At 36.2% G+C, this 16,891-nt stretch overlaps 3 protein-coding genes and 1 pseudogene across 4 annotated transcripts in view; all 4 read right to left on the bottom strand.

Annotated features, from left to right (window-relative positions):
- LOC100736710 (olfactory receptor 6C75-like) overlaps window positions 1–16,875 on the bottom strand; it is a 133,312-nt gene extending 116,437 nt beyond the window's left edge. Inside the window, exons 1-2 of one of the 2 annotated variants that reach the window (XM_005663871.4) lie at window positions 14,725–14,891; window positions 13,078–14,373 (exon numbers count right to left, since the gene is read on the bottom strand). In XM_005663871.4, the coding sequence (XP_005663928.2) occupies window positions 13,414–14,352 (939 nt within the window). In that variant the 5' untranslated portion in view covers window positions 14,353–14,373; window positions 14,725–14,891 and the 3' untranslated portion in view covers window positions 13,078–13,413. Of the gene's footprint in view, window positions 1–9,132 lie in introns of those variants that run through there. The other variant, XR_014803303.1, reaches the window with a different exon arrangement.
- Window positions 1–16,891, bottom strand: part of LOC146403237 (olfactory receptor 6C3-like) — a 555,083-nt gene that overhangs the window by 417,269 nt on the left and 120,923 nt on the right. The window lies entirely within an intron of this gene.
- Window positions 1–16,891, bottom strand: part of LOC146403242 (olfactory receptor 6C2-like) — a 143,093-nt gene that overhangs the window by 122,827 nt on the left and 3,375 nt on the right. The window lies entirely within an intron of this gene.
- Window positions 651–1,585, bottom strand: LOC106507486 (olfactory receptor 6C76-like; annotated as a pseudogene).

Genomic DNA, 16,891 nt, shown 5'->3' with positions numbered 1-16,891 from the left:
CATCTGTGACCTACCCATCTGCAGCTTGCAGCAACACCAGATCTTTAACCCACTGAGTGAGGCCAGGGATGGAACATGCATTCTCATGGACACTATGTTGGGTTCTTTACCCACTGAGCCACAGTGGGAACTCTTAAGATCTATTTATTTTAATACCTCATGCTTATGTCCTGGGAGAAATCATCTTTTTAGAATTCCTTAATGATAACTTTTCTGTAACTCTTTATTAATGTTCAGAAAGAAAGTCCTTCAGTGATTATTAAAACTAAATTCTGGAATTTTTATTAAATTCCCATTCTCATTTATGTTATATCAAATCACTCAAGCTCAGAAAAATTTCAGGGTATGTACATATAAAAAGATAAGTGATATAATGGCATTATCATTTGTTAAACTAGGAAACACTCTTGGTTCCTAGATCCCATTGCAAGGTGTGAGGTCTAATTATTACAGACAAATAAAAGTACTCATGTTGATCTTAAAAATTAAATAAAAATATAGGTGAAGTAAGTGAGATCAAAAGCAATAAAAGGAGAATAAAACCTGAAGGACAAGGAAGTTGAAAATAATATCAGATGGAGAAATATAATATTAATAGTTGTGTTAGACGTCAGTTCCACATAAAGTTCAAGGCATGAATTTCTGTCTGATTAAAATTTATCTAAGAAGCATTTTTTGACCAGCTTCTTAAAGGACTCCTTTACCTGCTGGTTCCTTAGGGAGTAAATAAAAGGATTTAGCATTGGGACAACAGAGGTATTAAGACTGCTATCCCCTTGGTCAAAGCCCCTCCTTCTTTGGCGGAAGTTTTAACATACATGAAAATGCAACTTCCATAAGAAATGGAGACAACAATTATGTGTGAGGAGCAAGTGGAAAAGGCCTTTTTCCTTTGCTCAGCAGAGGGGATCCTCAGAATTGTTTTAAGGATGAATGCATAAGAAAGAATCACCAGTGTTAAGGTTACCATGAGCATGAATGTTGCCAAGAAAAATGCCATGAGCTCTAGGAATGCTGTGTCTGTGCAGGAGATTAGAAGCATGGGAGAAGAGTCACAGGTGAAGTGGTCAATGATGTTGGAGTCGCAGAAATCCAGCTGAAGTCCCATGATCACAGGTGGAAAGATAATGAGAAATCCAGCCAGCCAAGAACTAACGACAAGCTGGTTGCAGATTCTGCTGTTCATTATTGTGGTGTAATGCAGGGGCTTACAAATGGCCACGTACCAATCATAGGACATAGCAGTCAGAAGGAAAAATTCTGTTGCACCAAGGAGTATGAAGAAAAAGACCTGGGCCATGCAAGAATGATAGGAAATGGTCCTGTCTCCTGTTACAATGCTGACCAGAAAGCGAGGAATACACACTGTGGTGAATGAGATTTCTAGGAAAGAGAAGTTCCTAAGGAAGAAATACATGGGAGTTTTGAGGTGTGACTCTATCAGAGTGAGGGTGATAATTGTCAGGTTTCCAGTTATACTCAGTATATATGTGAAAAATAGAAATAGAAAAATCAAAACATTTAGCTTTGGATCATCTGTTAATCCCAGAAGTATGAATTCATTTACAGATGTGTAATTTTTCATTTCTTAGTTGCTTCTTCCAGGCTTATAAATGCAAACAAGAAACAAGATTTAGTGAATACAGGATTACTTTTTAAAAATCTCCTCTGCTGGTATAAAAAAATGTATAATATAATGGACTAATAAATTATTAACCAGATTTTACTGAGTTCTGAAAATGTATCTAAGCCAGGACAGAAAAACTTGTATCTTATAGATCACAGTGAGTCAATTTGATAGGACTAATAATCACATTTGTATAGAAATATACTTATCAAATGTGTTGCACTTTCTTTTAAAAGTTTGATCATATGTGTAAAAAAATTAGGTAGACCTCTACAACATGTTCTAATGTTCAGTCACCACATGTTCTAATGATTTTTCTGAAAATGAAACATTTTGAAGTTTGTCCTTTTCGAGAGTTATTTTCCATAATTTTTTCAAGGTCTATAATGTCATTCCTGCCTACAAAGATAATTAATAACTTACTGAAAGGGTCAGAGCCATCAAAATTAATAGTTATATACTAGTAATCAAATAATATTCTTTTGAGAATTAAATCATGACCTTTCATTTTTTAGAAGACATTCTCATAACCAAAGTTCATTGAGCTAAGTTATAAATTGACAGAAAATGAAAAAATCGATGAGATGAGAAATGAAAAATATACTCACAATTGTGTAATCCCATGTGGTAGTAATTTGACTGACTGTTCAAACCCAAATATTCTGTTGCTTTCATTTGAGAGTCCGTGTGTGATGCTTTACTTTTGGAGTATTTCATGGATTTCACAGCTTGTTTCTGCCTTTGCTTTTCTTGTGTGATAAGAAGTTTACATAGTGTGTAGGTGGAGGTGGGCAGAATGTTCCTGGCTGTATAGAGTGAGATGAAACATACTGAAGAATAGGACCAATTGAAAGCATTTTCCTGATATTGAGAAGGCCCTGGCAGGAAGGTGACAGTCCCAGTGGCTGGTGGCAGGTGCTACATCCAGAAGACAAGCAGGGTATTGAGGAGCTCCTACAACGTGTGATCCACGAAAGCCTTGGCGACGTGGTGGCAAAGCTCTGTGGGCCGTCGCAAGAAGTCAATTCATGTTATATCTGAAAGGCTGAGACTAAAGTAGGATTGCAAAGTTTTTTCTTAAGAAACAATGCCTCTGGTCCTAACTTGTTTGGGAGGGAAGTTAGAATTCCTGGAAATGGGAGAGAGTAGCAACCAAATGAACCCCTGTCCTTAGTCTCTAACTGCCTGCAAAGCAGAATCAGGAACTAAGGTTGCCTGGAATGTGTGTAAGACTCCCCAAAAAACTACATTGGTGAAAGAAAAAGGAAGAGAAGAAAGTGGGATAAGGGCAATAGTTACTTCAGTGAAACAGGCAAATAGAGGTGATAGAGTTAGGTTGTTTTGTTTCGTTTTTTCAGCTGCACCCACAGCATATGGAAGTTCTGGGGCCATTGATCGAATCTGAGCTGCCCCTGCGACCTATGCTGCAGTTGCAGCCATGCGGGATTCTTCTTAACTCACCTCACCAATATTGAACCTGCACCACCGCAGAGACAACTCTGGACCCTGAACCCCCTGCACCACAGCAGGAACTCCAAAGTCATGTGTTTTGGTGGTTAGTGAAGTGGAGCTCTTAGTTCATGAGGAGGGAACTCAGACCCTTCTGAATGAGAATCAAGAAATAACAGCTATAGAAAAGAAGTGAGCTGCATGGCCTATGAGTAGAAATTCAGGAGAAAGAAAATCCTTGGGATGTAAAGAACTATCCCGAATTGCACTGTCTAAGGCCAGGCATTTAGTGTCTCTGGTTTCCCCCAAATTCTATAAAAATAGCAGTGACCTAACCTTAGATGCAAGGAAAACCTGGTAATGCAATATCTTACTTGGTTATCAGTACCTTTTGAAAGAGAGATGGTTATGGTTCTAATTCTTGTTTTACTTTCGTTACCTTCCACTATGAAGACTAGGCTTTCTAACTATTGTCTCCAAAACAAACAGATTCATTTTATCTGTCTTTTCCTCAGAATAGTCACAGGGGATTCTTACAGTGAAACAGCATTAAAATGCCTCTGGAGAGAGTTCTTATTAGTTCACTCTAAATTTAGTTGAATAATTCTAATTGGGTATCCTTGGGAAATATATTTTTTTAAAGTATTAAGTAGAGAGGTGTATAATGCAAGGAATAACCAGTGAAGAAACAGCAGTCTTTGAAATTTTGGATTTCATATTGTCAATATTATTTTATTTTTACTTGAAATAAATGTCTACCATGGCAGTGTATTTCAACTAATGTAAACTGGAGAAAAAGCAGAAAATAGCAAGAGGAGGATTTCCCATTGTGGCACACTGTGTTGAGAACCCACCACAGTGTCTGTGCGGATGCAGGTTCAATCCCTGGCCTCACTCAGTGGGTTGAAGATATGATGTTGCCATAAGCTGTGGTATAGGTTGCAAATGCAGCTTAGATCTGGTGTTGCTGTGGCTGTGGTGTAGGCTGGCAGTCACAGCTCTGATTCGACCCTTAGCCTGGGAACTTCCCTATGCCACAGGTGTTGTCCTAAAAAAGAAAAAAGAAAAAAGAATAGCAAGAGGAAAGGGTTGCAAGGATGTAAAATCCGCTATTCAAGTGTTTTGCTTGTTATACATTTGTTAAATGAGTACCTATCATCAGCAGATAGGCACATTCTCAAGATACAGCAAAAATTGAGAGACTGACATACACACATAAAACTCATGAAATTGATTATCTTAAAAATTTCCTTAAATATTGCTTCCTTCACAGTAGAGTTTGAGGCAGGCAAAATTTGTCTGCTGTTTTTATTATAATTGTTATTTTTTTCCTACTCTCGACGTGATTTATTGCTGCCGATGGGAGCAGAGGTACTGTTAGGGTTCTCCACCATAAAGTTGCTTTGCCCCTTCAGCCTCCACTTTCTACACCCTATTCTTCAGAAGGAAAGTCCTCTGTGCAGCTCACACTAAAGGGGTGGGAATTAAGCTCTGCCCCATTGAAGGTGGAATATCTATATGTATTATTTGGGATTCCTTTCCATGGGTAATCTGTATATTCTTTCTCATTTATTAATTTATTCAATTATTTATTTATCTCAGTTGGATTCATGGATGTTTGTTTTATACTTTCAGTTATACCCAATGCTGTTTTACTTTGTTGCTAAATTTTTTCAGCTTTGGCCCCTGGGAACTCTTCCAGTTGGCTATTGTTTCCTTCGATGTATAGACATTACATTGCTTTAAAAAAAAATTATTTCTTTTCTGGACCTATGAGATGCTTTAGGGTCAGCTTGTGTATTCCTTACCACATCCATCTAATCTGACATTTCTCCACTGATACCTGGTTCCTTTTATTGGAGAATGGTATTAGGAACCAAGTACTCAGCTCTGGGTGTGTTCGTTCTACTGTGGTGTCACTGCTTCTTGATCCTATAGGAGGATAGAACCAGGAAATATATGTGAGCCTACTAACCTGTGCATAAATATGTGTATGCAAATATTACTCTGTGTTACTTCCTGAATCTATATTAAGCTAAAAATGGGTCCATACTTATATGATACTTCATGACTACATAGATTGTAATAGCTTGTTCTTCTTTATAACCTCCCACTGCAAAACTGAGAATTCTGGCTTCATCATCTACCACCCATTTACTTGTTCAATACCTACCTACATACATACATTACCAGAATTATTGATCTATACCATGATGGGAAACTACTTTATTAACCAGAATGTAGTACTTATATATGCTTTTTTTTTTGGTCTTAGAGATTTCAGTCATTTCTTAAGTTTCTTAGGTCAATAATGTTCAGTCCTATCACCTTTAGTAAGATTATTGCAAACATTGAAAATACTGTTATTTTTTCAGGGGGGTCATTTTCCACATTTCATTCCATGATCCCTTAACCACTTAAATTATTTTCAAACATTTTGATAAATTAAAATTTACTCTTTGTAATGCAATGATCTATGAATTTTGACAAATGCATAGTACTATGAATTCACCATTTGAATTATATACAGAATAGGCTCTTTGCCTGGAGTCCTCATTCACCTCACCTATGTAAGCTTCTCTTTCTCTCAACAATCCTTGGAAACCATTGATCTTTTTGCATTTTGTATAGCTTTTCTTTTTCTAGAAGATCATATATCTGGAGTCATACAGTATGTTACCTTTTCAAATGCTTCGTTCAGTTATAAATATTGATTTGAGTCATCCATGTCTGTTCATTGTTTGATAGCTCATTTCTTTCTCTCAGTGAATGTATCAATGGACCACACTTTATTCATCCATTCATCTATATAGGAGCAGCTTGGATACTTTTAGTTTTTCATGATTATCAATAAAGCTTCTATGAAATATTTGCATGCAATTTTTTGTGGACATGAGTTTTCAAATCACTTGAGTAAACATCAGGGGCTGCAATTTCTGGATCATACAGAAGACTATATTTAGATTTTAAGAAGTGCAAAATGTCTTCCAAAGTGATTATATCATTTTGTTTTACCATTAGCAATAAATGAGAGTATCAGAGTTCCTGTTGCTCTGCATTATCTCTAGCAAGTGGTGTGTCAATGTTTTACAAATGAGTGTAAATGAGCATGTGCATAGTTGTAGCGCACTGTTTTAATTTGTGGTCACCTAAAGACAATGATGCTGAACATATTTTCATATACTTATTTTCCTCCTATATTTCAACCTTTGGGGAGGTGTCTGTGGAATCATCTTCTCACTTTTTATTTAGGTTGTTCATTTTTTTATTATTGAATTTTAAGAGGCTTTTTGGGTAAATTTTGCATAAACAGCCCTCTATCAAATATGTATTTTCCAGTATTTTCTCCCAGTCTATGGCTTGTCCTCACAATGTTGACAGAGCCTATTGCAGCCAGAAACTTTAAATTTTAATGAGGACAAGCTTAACCATTATTTCTTTCACAGGTGATATCTTTATTGTTATATATAAATATCATTGTCATATCCAAAGTCCTCTCTATATTTTTGATGAGGTATCTATTCAGATATTTTTTTCAAGGCTGTACCTGCAGCATATGGAAGTTCCTGGGCTAAGGGTTGAATCAGAGCTGCAGCTGAGGCCTATAGCACAGCCATGGAAACACTGGATCCCAGCTGCATCTGTGACCTATGCCACAGCTTTTGGCAAAGCTGAATCCTTAACCCACTGAGTGAGGCCAAGGACTGAACCTGCATCCTCAGAGAGAAATGTTCAGTCCTTAACCTGCTGAGCTACAATGGAAAGTCCTGTTCAGATCTTTTGCTCATGTTTATTTGGGATATTTGTTTCTGATTGCTAACTGAGTTTTTCTATATTTGGATAAAGGTCCTTAATGAGATATGTATTTACAAATATATTCTTCCAGCATATTCCTTATCTTTTATTCTCCAAATGGTGTATTTTGCAAAGAAGTTTATCTTTTTTAATTTAAAAAAGTCCAAGTTATTATTTTATTCTTCCATGGATTCTGCATTTGATGTTGCATTTTATAGTTAGGTCTGTGATCCATTTTGAGTATATTTTTGTGAAAGATCTGTGTTTAGGATCATTTTTTTATATGTCCAATTCTACCAGTACCATTTGTGAGAAAGATTAACTTTTTTTCAATTAAATTGCCTTTGCTTCTTTGTAAAAGATTCTACTGACTATGTGTGTGTTCCGTGTCTAGAATATCACCCTCTATTCCTTAATTTACCTTTATTGTAAGTGTTGAAATAGTTTAGTATGAATTTTCCACTTTGGTTCCTCTTCTTCTTCTGTACTGTGTTGACTATTCCAGGCTATTCTGGGTGTTTTGCATTCCCACGTAAACTTTAGAATCAGTCTATTGATGTCTGCAACGTAGCTTGCTGCTATGTTGGTTGGGATTCTGTGCAATTACAGAACACGTTGAGAATTGCTCTCTTACCAGTATTAAGTCTTTCAATCCATTTCCTTATGTCGTCTTTGATTTTTTCAGCAGTGTTTTATAGTGTTTTGCATATAGGTTTTATATGTGTTTCATTTGATTTCTGCATTAATTATTTCACTTTTTCATTATTGTAAATAGTATTACTTTGTTTCAAATTCTGAATTTCTTTATTGCCGATGCTTAAGCAGATAAATGTCTTTTAATGATTTTTGTATATTAACCTGTATCCCCCACATACTAATTCTAGGGGGTTTTGCCTTTTGTTTTCTTTCTTTCTTTCTCTGTCAGTTTTTCAGGATTTTGTACATAGACAGTTTTCTTTCTTTCAAATCTGTATACAATTTCTTTTCTTGCTTTATTTGATTAATTAGGCTTCCTGTTTGATGTTGAATAGGAGTGGTAAGAGGAAATTCTTGCCATGTTCCCAAACTTAGGGATAAAGCTCCACATTTATCAACATTAAGTATGACGTGAGCCATGTGTTTTTCATCCTATCCCTAGGTGTCCTTTTAAAGTTGAGGACATTCTCCTCATTCCTAGTTTACTGAAACTTCTTATGATCAGTTAGTTTTGTTGTCTAAGTGCTCTTTCTAGATCACTTGATATAAGCATGTAACTTGTTTTCTTTGGCTTGTTGATGTGAGGAACTACTATGACTGATTTTCAAATGTTGAGCCAGACTTGGATACTTGGGATAAATACTATTTGTTCTTGGTGTTTAGTTCAGTTTATACACTGTTAGATATGATTTGCTAATATTTGGTTTAGAAAGTTTTCCTTCATGTTCATGAGAGATATTTGCCAGTAGTTTCTTCTTGTAATGACTTCATGTGGTTTTGGTATTAGAGTAATGCTGGTCTTGTAGAATAAGTTAGGAAGTGTTCCCTCTGCTTTATTTTTTATTTTACTATATTTTATTTTATATAATTATTTTTTTTTTTTTGGCCACACCTGTAGCATATGGCAGTTCTGGGCTAGGGGTTGAATTGGAACTGCAGCTTCCAGCCTATGCCACAGCCACAGAACAACTGGATCCGAGCTGCATCTGTGACCTATGTTGCAGCTTCCTGAAATGCTGGATCCTTAAGCCACTGAGCGAGGCCAGGGATTGAACCTGCATCCTCACAGACACTATGCTGTGTTCTTAACCTGCCAAACCTGAATGGAAACTCCGTCTGCTTTTGTTTTCCGAAAAAGATTGTAGAGAATTAATATCTTCTTTATGTTTGGTAGAATTCACCAGTGAGGCCGTCTGAACCTGGGGCTTTCTTCTTGGAATGTTGCTAACTATCAATGTGATTTCTTTAACTCAGATAAACCCATTCGGATGATCTTTTTCCTTGTGTGAATTTGTTGCTTGTAATTTTCAAAAAATTGGCCTCATTTAAAGGTTTCAAGATTTGAACATAAAGTCATTTTTTTTTCTTTTTCTTTTTCTTTTCTTTTTTTTTTTTTTTTTCATTTTTGGCCACCCTTCGGATATGGAGTTACCAGGCCAGGGACCAGATCCCAGGTGGAGTCATGACCTAAGCCACAGCTGTGGCAGTGCCAGGTCATTAACCCACTGTTCCAGGCTGGGAATCGAGTCTGTGACCCAGCACTCCCAAGATGCCACCCATCCCACTGTTTTTAATGAGCCCTTTTAGGTTCACAGCAATACTGAGAGGAAGATTCAGAGATTTCTCCTGTGTCTCCTGTCCCTACACATGCATAGCCTCCTCCGTTATCAATATGCTCCATAGTATCAGTATGTACCAGAGTAGTACATTTGTCACAACTGATGAACCCACAACATGTAAACTACCTAAAGTCCTTATTGTTACAGAGTCTATGGTTTAGACAAATATAAAATGACATGTATCCATCATTATACTGTCACACAGAATATTTTCAATACCCTAAAAATATTCTGTACTCCACCTATTCATCCCTCTCCCCAACCTCAATTCCTCGCAACCACTGATCTTTTTACCATGACCATAGTTTTACTTTCTCTAGAATGTCATGTAGTTGGAATCTTAAAGTATGTGGCATTTTCAGATTGGCTTCTTTCACTAAGGAAGGTGCACTTAATATTCCTCCATGTTATCCCACGGTTTGATAGCTCATCCCTCTTAGCACTATATAGTATTCCATTGTCTAGGTGTATCACAGTTTATTTATCCATTGACCTACTGAAGAATATCTTGGTAGCTTTCCAAATTTTGTCAATTATGAATAAAGCTGTTACAAACATTTATCTGGAAGTTTTATGTGTAGACATAAGTTTTCAGCTCCTTTGGGTAAATGCTAAAGACAGGGTTACTTGATCATATATAAGAAACTGCCAAATTTTCTTCCAAAGTGGCTGTCCCATTTTGGTTTCCCTCCAGCAGTGAATAAAAATTACCTTTGCTCCAGATTCTCACCAGCATTTGGTATTGTCATTGTTCAGGATTTTGCCCATTTTAAAAAAAGAGTTCACATACTATTTTGTTTCCCCCAGTTTTACAATTGACAAATAAAATTGTAACTTCTTAAAGTGTACAGTATGAACATTTGATAAACATATGCATTGTGAAGTGGTTATTAAAGTCAATTCGGTTAACTTATTTATCACACTCACATAATTATTTTTTTCATGTGATTTGAGAAGACTTAAGATCCACTCTCTTAGCAAATTTCACGAATACAATACAATATTTTTAAGTACATCCATCATATTGTCATTAGCTCCTCTGAACTTATTCTATTCATTTTATAACAGAAAGTTACAGCATCTCCATATTTCCCCACCCCTACACCCCTGGGCACCCACAATGCTATTCTCTTTTACTTTGACTTTGAGTTATTTATTTATTTATTTACTTTTTAGATTCCACACATGAGCAGCACCATACAGTATTCATCTTTTTCTAGCTTATTTCCATTCGCTTCATGGCCTCCGGTTTCAGTTTCATCTGTTATTACAAATGGTAAGACCCCTTGCCTCTTTATAGCTGAATAGTATTCCAGCACACACACACGCACACACACATCACATCGCATTTTCTTTATCTGTTTATCTGTTGATGGACACTTAGCTTGCTCCATGTCTTGGGCTTTGTGAATAATAGTGTTGAAATGAAAATGAGAGTGCAGATCATCTTTTCAAGATACTGACTTTTTTTTCAGATATATTTCCAGAGGTGGGACTGCTGGATCGTATAGGAGTTCTATTTTCAAATTTTAAAGGTATCTTCATACTGTTTTCCATAGCGGCTCTACCAGTTACATTTTACCAGCAGAATACAAGGGTTCCCTTTTTTTTCACATCCTCACAAATACTTGTTATCTTTAGTCTTTTTGATAATATCCATTCTAACAGATGTGAGGTGATATCTCATTGTGGTTTTGACTTGCATTTCTCTGATGATTAGTGATTTTGAGCACTTTTAATACACCTGATGGCCATTGTGTGTCTTCTTCGAAAGAATGTCTGTTTAGGCCCTTCACCTCCTAGTAAACTTTTCTGCCATTTAATATGCATGGGATCAGTAGTGATGGCTTCTTTTCCCTTTCTTATTTCATTAATATTTGTCTTCTCCCCCACCTTTTGTTTAGCTTGGCTAGACATTCATCAATTTACATGATTTTTTCTCTTGCTTTTATGGTTTTGATTTCATTCATTTTTACTCTATTTTTAATTTAACTTCTTTTGTCTTAAATTGCTCTTCTTTCTGTAGCTTCTAACAATATATAGTTTGACTGAAGTTAATATTGCTACTCTAGCTTTCTCTTGATTAGTGTTAGCATAATATATCTTCTTTGATTCCTTTGCTTTTAACATAGCTAAATCTTTATATAATTTGGAGATCCTGTCCCCTCAAAGTCTTTGCGAATACCATATGACCACAGAAACATATGACCATATGGCTGGTTGTGGGGTACAGGAGCTATAGGAAACTCAAGGCTGATGTTACTTACTTGACATAGAGTAAGATAATAAGATGGTTTGGAGGATTAAATAAGATTAATACATATACAGTGATCAAACAATTCTTAATGCTTTTGGCATTGTTAACATTCAGTGCATGGAAATTTTTGTGATTAATGTTAAGTAGGAAGTTTGGATTAGGCCCTCATATTTTAGCCTAAGATTTTCTTGGTTATTGCTATCAAACTAAAAAGAAAACTTTTTGAAATGCTATTGCATGAATAACTTTCCCTTATAGAGTTATGAAATTGGCTACATAATATTTTTCTGATGATGTGCCCAGATTATGTGATTTATTTGCTGAATCTGGCGTCCATAGTGGACACAAATTTTGATGAGTTTGTAGAAGACTTTTTCATTGGTGAGAGATAATTTTCTTTTTTACTCAGTACTTTATTTTATCTTGTTTTATTTATGCCATATGGAAGTTTCCAGGCCAGGGATCAAGCCCGCACTATAGCAGCAACCCAGGCTGCCTCAGTGACAATACTGGATACTTAAGCCGGTATGACACAAGAGAACTCCTTGGTATTTTAAAGAAATCAGAAGCAGCAACATAAGAAATCAAGCAGTTCTAGAGAAAGGTCTTTACTCCCTGATAACCTCTTCTCTGCTTCTCATTTCTGCCCATTAATTTGGAGATGCATATGCCATTTTATACCAAGTCATTCATATTAATTGAACGTACTCTTTTTTTTTTTTTTTTTTAGGGCCCCTCAACAGGTGACCATAATGACTTTCTTAAATGTGCAGAGAGGCTGCATGAGATTCCGTCTTACGGAATAATAAGTTCACCCCCAAGTATGACTAAGAGCTAGGTTTCGAAGAGATAAATTGATGTATCTCAGTCCATTCCACAACATTGCTCACCTGATGTCCTAATATTGTTCAAAATGCTTGCACATAGTTTTAGTTTTTGTTACTGCCTCATTAACTATAGGAAGTAGGCTTGGGCACATTCTTTCCAATAATCAAACACTACCTCCCAGGGTCATGCTCTTAGATAAGAGTGAGGGAGGTAGACCCTTTTGTGAAAGAGACAATGGAAAGACAGAGACAGTATTGTAGATTTGCTAATAAAGGAAAACAAAAGCATAAATACTTTTTATAGCATCATTTCCAAGATACTCTCTAGACTCTCAATTTCTCACACCATTCTAGATTCTGTTTGTCATTTTGCCCATGTCTGTTTGCAACACCATTTTTGTATTATTTGAAAGAGTATGGATATAAATATGAATATTAAGTGATCGCTTGATTTGCCTCCATAAACCATGGTCTTCCTTTTCTAATATGGCTGGTATAAAGAGGGAAATCTTTAGTCAAATAATCTATCTTTTTAAAAACAAAGCATTACCAAAGGAAAAAGATAAATTAAACCTCCTCTGTTGCACAAAAACTGCTCTTATTTTCTAGGAAAACTAATACAAAAATTGATACAGTCTCATTTCAAGTAATAATTATCACAGCACATTTTATCTTAAATTTCTATTCAATTTTTCAACACCTTTTGATTATATGTTCTTGACAAGTTAAGGATATATTTCAACAATGCTTTAAACTTCATGACATGTTTTCTTGGTGCCGCAGAAGAAGAAATTTTAGAGTTATTAATTAAGGTACATATTTTTATTTAGTATGAAATAAATTTTATTTTTGTACATGGTTTTAGTAAGCATCTTATAACACACTGTTTTTGCACGAACCTATAATTTACCTTGCTTTGAAATGAGAAACAATGGAGATTGCTGACATCTACACTTTTGTTACAAAGTAAACATTGATCTTCTCTATATAACTTTAAATAGCTAAGACATTGTTTTAGGCTAGTAAGAGTCATTGATGATTTATAACTATATCTAACTGAAAGCGAAATGAAGTGTTGAAAGAATTTATGCAGAGAAAGAGTTTTTCATTTCGCTTTGTTTCCAGAGGTGCTTTTAAAAATATTCATTGGTTTGAAGAAAAGGCCCTTCTCTGGACCATGTTCCTGAAGGCTTGCTTCACTTGCTGATTTCGTAGAGTGTATATAAAAGGATTCAAAAGCGGGGCCACTGAGGTATTGAGCACAGCCACTCCTTTGCTTGAAGTCACCCTTTCTCTTGCCGAAGGCTTAATGTACATGAAGATGCAGCTGCCATAAGAGAGGGAGACAACTATCATGTGGGAGGAGCATGTGGAAAAGGCTTTCTTCCTTTGACTTGTGGAAGGAAGTCTCAGAATCGTCCGGACGATATATGTGTAGGAGAGAATAACTAGTGTTAGCGTGACCATGAGTGTGACCACAGCTAAAAAAAATGCCATGAGTTCTAGAAGGCGAGTGCTGGAGCAGGACAGCTGCAGAATTGGAGAAGCATCACAGATGAAATGATCAACTATATTGGAGGCACAGAACTCCAACTGCAGCAGCAGGATTATTGGTGGAAAGATGATGAGGAATCCTGCAAGCCATGAGCTGAAGACAAGAAGTGCACAGACTCTGCTGCTCATGATGATGGTATAATGGAGAGGTTTGCAGATGGCCACGTAGCGGTCATAGGACATGGCGGCCAGGAGGTAAAATTCTGTCACCCCCAAGAAGATGAAGAAAAACAGCTGCGCCACACAACTGTCATAAGAAATGGTTCTGTCCCCCGTCACGAGAGTGACAAGGAATCTGGGAATGCAGACAGACGTGAAGGATATTTCTAGGAATGCGAAGTTCCGAAGGAAGAAGTACATTGGCGTCTGCAGATGGGGGTCTGAAAGGGTGAGGGCGATAATGGTCAGGTTCCCGGTCACACTCAGCATGTAGGTAACAAGCAGGAGTGTGAAGAGTACAGCCTGCCACTGCGGATCATCCGTCAATCCAAGAAGAATAAACTCTGTTACTTCAGTGTAATTTCTCATTATTTTCCTTCTTTGTTTTAGCTGTAAAACAGATGAAGGTGTAAGAAACCATAACACCGGCAAAGACACACACACACACGTACACACATACACACATGATCATGCACACATGAATACACACTGAAAAATATTGCTGCCTGGGCTTTTAGAGAAAAATGATTTTGTAGTACCCAGAAACAAAATACTTAAAATAACTTTGTAATTCTTATGCCATATGTTACTTCACTATCCTACATTTCCTTCCTTGTATTCTCACACGTTTCAGTGTAAATCTCTGTGTGCTAAATATTTCAATATAGTCCTGAAAACAAGGGAAAAAAGAGGTTAAAATCTCTTGAGATTGAAACCTCAAATAAGACTCTGAGAGCTTACCTCCAGCACACCACAATACTCTTGAAGATATTTTTTGTTGCTTTCTTCTTCATTATCATTTTTAATTTGTTGATTTCATATAAGCATTTCTTTCTCTTTACCCATTTGAACTCTTACAGTCTATGGAGTCAACTCAGGTGTCCATCTGGTCGATTAATGTGTCCCTGATAATAGTGTACAGAGAGAGGTATTTAATGGGTGGGGGGGTAGGTTCCCTTCTAATTCCAGTGTCTGCACTGCAAGACATTCTAGTTTTAAACAGTAATCTGTTATAATGGTGTCTTTAAGGTTGTAAATATATCACTCTTGAATATATTTTTATTAACTTTATCTACCATATGTCTACTCTATGTTATATATATATATATAATTTTTACATAACATATATAAAGTAGTAGTTTTACTTAAGTCCTAATTTTATTTTTACAACTGTCAAGCATTCCTGCTTATTTCCAAAAATCATTTTGGCACTTCTCCACAATGGTGCCTATTCTTTTCTTGATGGATGATGAAAGGCAATAGTTAATATTCAAAGTAAGTTTTGGAAAGGCAAAGACCCTTCCTTCCTTCCTCCTTCTTTCCTTCTTTCCTTCCTTCTTCTTTCTTTGTTTCTTTTCTTCTAATATAACTCTTGGTATTACACAGGATTTGTTTAACTGTTTGCTCCACTAAGCATCATAAAAGGAAGTTATCATAGTGTGAAACTATATGAAAGCTCCTTACATGCATCTTGCTAAATGGAACAAACCAATATATAAAGGCTACATAATGTATGGTGTCAACAATATGATTCTTTCTGAAGACATAGTTTAGTGTAAGACAGTAAAATTTTTTGATGGATTCAGGGGTTTGCAAAGGACGGGCTATGAATATCTTCAGTCTAGTGGATTTTTGGGACAATGAAAATAATCTGTGGAAAAGTATAATATTGGATCCATGACATTTTATGATCGTACAAAACCATAAATTGCTCATTCCTAAAAGCAAACTAAAATATGGACTTTAAATATTTAAGTGTCAGTGATTCATTACTGGTAACAAAGGCGCCACTGTGATGGTGGATGATGATAATGAGGGAGGCTATGCCTCTGCGGGAGAAAGAGGCTTGTGGGAAATTTCTGTATCTTACTCGCAGGTTCGCCCTGAATCGAAACCTTCTATAAAAAATCTTTAAAATCTTTTTAACATATTGGTATTAGTGTATGCACAATTGGTAAGATATTTTAAAGGATTCAGTGGATCAAATAATATTTGAAAATGGGAAACAAGTCATTATTTTCCCTTAGAGTGTTAGATGTGCTGGGAGTTCCCGTCGTGGCTCAGGTTAAGGAATCTGACTAGGAACCATGAGGTTGTGGGGTCGATCCCTGGCCTTGCCCAGTGGGTTAAGGATCCGGCATTGCCATGAGCTGTGGTGTAGGTTGCAGACGCGGCTTGGATCCCATGTTGTGGCTCTGGCATAGGCCGGTGGCAACAGCTCCGATTAGCTCCCTAGCCTGGGAACCTCCATATGTCACGGGAGCAGCCCTAGAAAAGGCAAAATGCCAAAAAAAAAAAAAAAAAGTGCTAGATGTGCTGTAATCTAAGATAATTTTTTAAATACTTAATGTCTAGAAAGACTGCCCAAGTCTGCAATGCCTCATTTGTTATTTTATATTTTTTAGAGGTTTAAGAGCTTTCAAAAGAATACTATTTTCTCAGTAACAGCCATTATATTTAATATGTTAATGAACTTACTCAAAATTTTTACCTACAAAATTGCTGGGAGGGATGTATTCCCACTTTCAACCATCTGTTTTCTTTGTGGTCATAAACCATGCATTTTTTGGGGGTCTTTTGCCATTATATGATGAATGCTAACCTTCACCATGAACAAAATTCAAGTTGTGCAAAACTAAAACATAAAGTGTATCTGCTCAATGTTAAAACATATCAAATAAATTGTTTTGAATCTTGGGCAAAATTGATTACATGGTATTATGATATTGGTGATATTAAAAATGATAATGAAAAGCCATGTAGGTAAGAACACACATATCATGGAAGTCCTATAAATCACAAAGTCTTTATATTATAATAAAATATCACATGTAATTGATAAGTTTTAGAAGTTTTTTTTTTTCCCTTGCTTTTTAGGGCCACACCCGCGGCATATGGAAATTCCCAG

Source organism: Sus scrofa, chromosome 5 (genome assembly GCF_054392235.1).
Source record: "Sus scrofa isolate SSC_HxYL_T2T_F1_AM1 chromosome 5, Sscrofa_HxYL_maternal_Yorkshire_Landrace_v2.0, whole genome shotgun sequence".
NCBI lineage: Eukaryota > Metazoa > Chordata > Mammalia > Artiodactyla > Suidae > Sus > Sus scrofa.
Note: the sequence above shows the minus strand (reverse complement) of the source record. Positions and strands in the feature narration are given on the sequence as shown.